The 3,570-nt window shown below is 50.7% G+C and overlaps 1 protein-coding gene across 1 annotated transcript; it reads left to right on the top strand.

Annotated features, from left to right (window-relative positions):
* The first annotated feature begins 2,015 nt into the window (after nucleotides 1-2,015).
* LOC100821069 (angiomotin) lies at nucleotides 2,016-3,317 on the top strand. The gene is made up of 2 exons (XM_003580359.4): nucleotides 2,016-2,529; nucleotides 2,670-3,317. The coding sequence occupies exons 1-2, from the start codon at nucleotides 2,396-2,398 to the stop codon at nucleotides 2,929-2,931; spliced, it is 396 nt and encodes a 131-aa protein (XP_003580407.1). The 5' UTR covers nucleotides 2,016-2,395; the 3' UTR covers nucleotides 2,932-3,317.
* The last annotated feature ends 253 nt before the right edge of the window (nucleotides 3,318-3,570 follow it).

Raw genomic sequence — 3,570 nt, 5'->3', positions numbered from 1 at the left:
TCTTGGTGAAGCAAGTGCAGGCCATAGAATCCCGCAGCCCCCAAAGAAAACTAATGACACCTTCAGTTTCTTACTGACCGAAATGTTGGCTGTGAAATAATTGTTACCTTTTCTTTTGGAAAGGAAAGATTTTATTCATTGCTAGAGGACGAAAAGGAACGAAGCAATGTGCTCAAATAAACAAACGGAGATTTGCTTTTCCGGCGACACAGTTCACGATTCCATTCGTGAAGCCTGCTGCTTCTTTGAAACTTACATAAGGTAAGGACAAGCAAGTGGGCGATCTTTTTTTTAACGCCGAAGCATTGTAAGCACGTTTTTTTTTTCTAACTTTACCATCCTTTAATTTTTACGAACACTGCCTGGCGGATGGACCCCATAGGTGGAGGGCCCACCTGCCAGCTACCGTCGTGACAAAAAACAAGCCATGCTCTGCCCGTACGTGTAGCAGGTACCAATACCGTCCTTTGCTTCTAGAGGGACTGCCGGAGTGACCTCACACCTTGCGTAGTTCACTGTGAACAAACGCTAAACTACGCAAAGCAAAGCATGTTGGCACTAGTGCTCGCAGATCCGGACTTAAAAAAACTGGCGATAACAAATCTTTCTCGACGCCCGGCCAGCCCGTAGATTTCACCGTTTGTTGCCTGCCCCTGCCCTGCCCCCCATGTGCCACCGAGAATCAAGTAGGCAATCTAGCTAGAGGCCTTAAACAAGAAGCTTAATTAGCCACCAGAAGCTTAGTTAAGTAGTTAGGCTTTTGAGGGAGAGGAAACAAGAGAGGCTCGGATTCGGCTGCCGCCACGTTACGGCCTCCGAGAGCTCACGAGGCGCGCGATCATTCTGCCTTTGGGCGGAAGGAAACACATAGTACTTGGCGCAAAGGGCATCTCCTCGCCTCCGGTGCCGGTGGTTCGGGGGGCACCGCCGGGAGCCTCGCACGTGACCGATTCCTTCGTTCCTCGCTGTGCCAGTGCTCTGCTCGCCGCGCCCAGAGACCGGATCGGCACCATGTGAACGGCAACGAACACAACTTATTAATCACCCCCCTCCGTTTCATAATTTTTCTTAAATTTGATAAAAATGGATTAACCTATTTTAAAACAATGTCTAGATACATGTAAGATTTTGACAAGAATTATGAAACGAAGTAAGTTCTGACGGGTTGGGTACTCCCTCCGAGATATTACGGTGTTGTGTGTGTGGCGTGTCGTCGCTGTGGCACCGGCTAATGTCCGGGGATTGGACTGGACTGCAACGTCGTTCTCTCTCGGAGGGAGGACGGTCGACGAGGATGGATTTGAAAAAAGGGTGGTGCTTTGCGACGGGGCTTTAATGACGACCTGCAGCTTTCGAAAACGACGGACGTGCCTGTCGTCTTCACAGTTAAGGACGCCCGCGAAGGCGACAAGGAATTGTGCTCTTTTCTTTCTTTTCCCGGAGGGGTGGGAGGAGGAGGTCAGGAGGATGTGCTCATTTCGCGTTGTCGAGACAGCGACGCAAATTGTATTTGGACATGACATGGGATACGATGATACAGTCTCGACGAATCATGTTATGAGAGGTGCTGCTATTTTACTCGTACTGGCGTATTACCTCACCTGAATTAGTCCAAGCAAGAGGAGTATTCTGAATCCGCTGAGAAGGAGTGCAGAATATTTCAACACATACATGTGAGTACAGTGGTGTGTAAAACGTAAGATATGAATTGTCCGCTGAGTACAGTGGTATGAATGTGTATGGTTCATCTTTACCTCAATCCTGTCGTGTGATTGCCGAGGTAACGCACAGTGGTACTAGTATCGTAGCAAGGGCTCTGAACCTTCCGTCCAACAAAAAAATATCTCAAGTTTGTCAAAATTTAAATGTATCTAGACATGACTCAGTGTATAGATGTATTCAAATTTAGTCTTTGTTGCACGGAAAAAGTACTGAATTTGATTTCTGGCAATGGAAATCGAGGGTTTCTAACTGAATTCCCTTGCTAAACAAGAAAGAACACGGTTGCAGACAGTGGTTCCCAGTTTCTAACTGAATCCACTACGGCGGCCGGACGGTAGAATCGTTCCCCATTTCGACCAAACAAGAAGCAACAGAAAACGAAAAACTCAGGTTCGATCGATGGCTCTGGAAACCTCCATTGTCAAAAATTCCGAGCCTCTCATCGTTGGCCGGAGCCTAAAAATGGAGTACGCTCGTGCCCTATTTGTGCACGCCCCCGGCGCCCCCGGAAGACGGCAAGCCAGCCGAGCTCCTTGACATTTAGTGCCAAGTCTCGGGGGGCATTTTGCTCTCCCACTTCTCGCCCGCCTAATTTAGGCGCCTGGCCCATCCCCATCTTGGAGCGACGATCGCCGCAGCCGCATCAAGGCAGAGGGGGGGGAGCGGTGCTGCCATGGCCATGGCCATGACCATGAAGCCGTCGTCCATGTTCTACGTCCACGAGGCGGACGTCGCCCACATCCACCACTTCCTCGAGGACTGCTCCCTCTGCGGCAAGTCCCTCTCCGGCGACATCTTCATGTACAGGCACGCTCCCCCATCGATCCTCGCCTCCCATCAATGCAATGCCGCCAAATTATCAGAATTGCGCGCTATGTGTTCGTGCGAGTGTCCACGAGGAAACTTGAGATTCTTGTTTCGTTTTTGGCGTGTGTGTGTGTGCGCAGAGGTGACACGCCGTTCTGCAGCGAGGAGTGCAGGCAGCAGCAGATCGAGGTGGACAGGGCGAAGCACCGGCGGAAGAAGCACGCGGCGGCGCACGCGGTGTCGGCGCGGAAAGAGCAGCAGCAGCAGCACCGGCACCACCATCACCACCACCAACACCAACACCGTCAGCACCAGCAGCCACGGAGGCCCGCGGCCATTGGCGGCGCAAGCCCGTGGACCGACGCCGGGTTCGCCTCCAGGGGCCCTGCATTGCGCGTGTGACCGATCGATCGATGGATCGAACCAACACGCACGTACATACACACACACACATACACACGACAATGGTTTGGTTGCAATTAGCGGTGCACGTACACACGCCTGAGGATCTGGCTCCCCGGGCGGCTGGACTTGGGTCTCCTTTTTTTGTTTTTGTTACTACTCCGTAGTATTTTTCTTCTGCACAAGGTTAGAACTTTAGAGCCAGGAGACGGGGCGGCCATCATGCGTTCGATTCATGCTTGGGCTCCGTCTCCATTTCTCTCGCCTCCCTCAGATTTTTGGCTATTGTTCTGCTGTTGTGGAATGGAATTGAGTTTCCGTACCAAAACGATCTAGATGTAAAATCTTGCTAACTTTTCTGAATATAGTTCGTACAGTTTTCTGAACCTTGGATGAATAGCCCCATTGGTGGTGCTCTGCCGGATTCGATATAATTAACTCCCTGTCGAATGGAAGTTCTGAACAAAACGAACAGGTTCGGTGTGGTGGTGCATGGAAGGGCTTTTTTCTTAGAGCAAAAGGAACAGAGCTCCCGGTTTCATTAAAGAAACCAGATGTGTTATAGAGGTGCATACAGGAAATGTAAACAACAGAACTGAAAGTCTTGTGATCGCGGGGGCTGTCAGAAAGAAGAAGAGA

The sequence above is a fragment of the Brachypodium distachyon genome, chromosome 5 (assembly GCF_000005505.3).
Source record: "Brachypodium distachyon strain Bd21 chromosome 5, Brachypodium_distachyon_v3.0, whole genome shotgun sequence".
NCBI lineage: Eukaryota > Viridiplantae > Streptophyta > Magnoliopsida > Poales > Poaceae > Brachypodium > Brachypodium distachyon.
The sequence above is the reverse complement of the archived record's forward strand: the minus strand, read 5'-3'. Positions and strand labels throughout refer to the sequence as shown.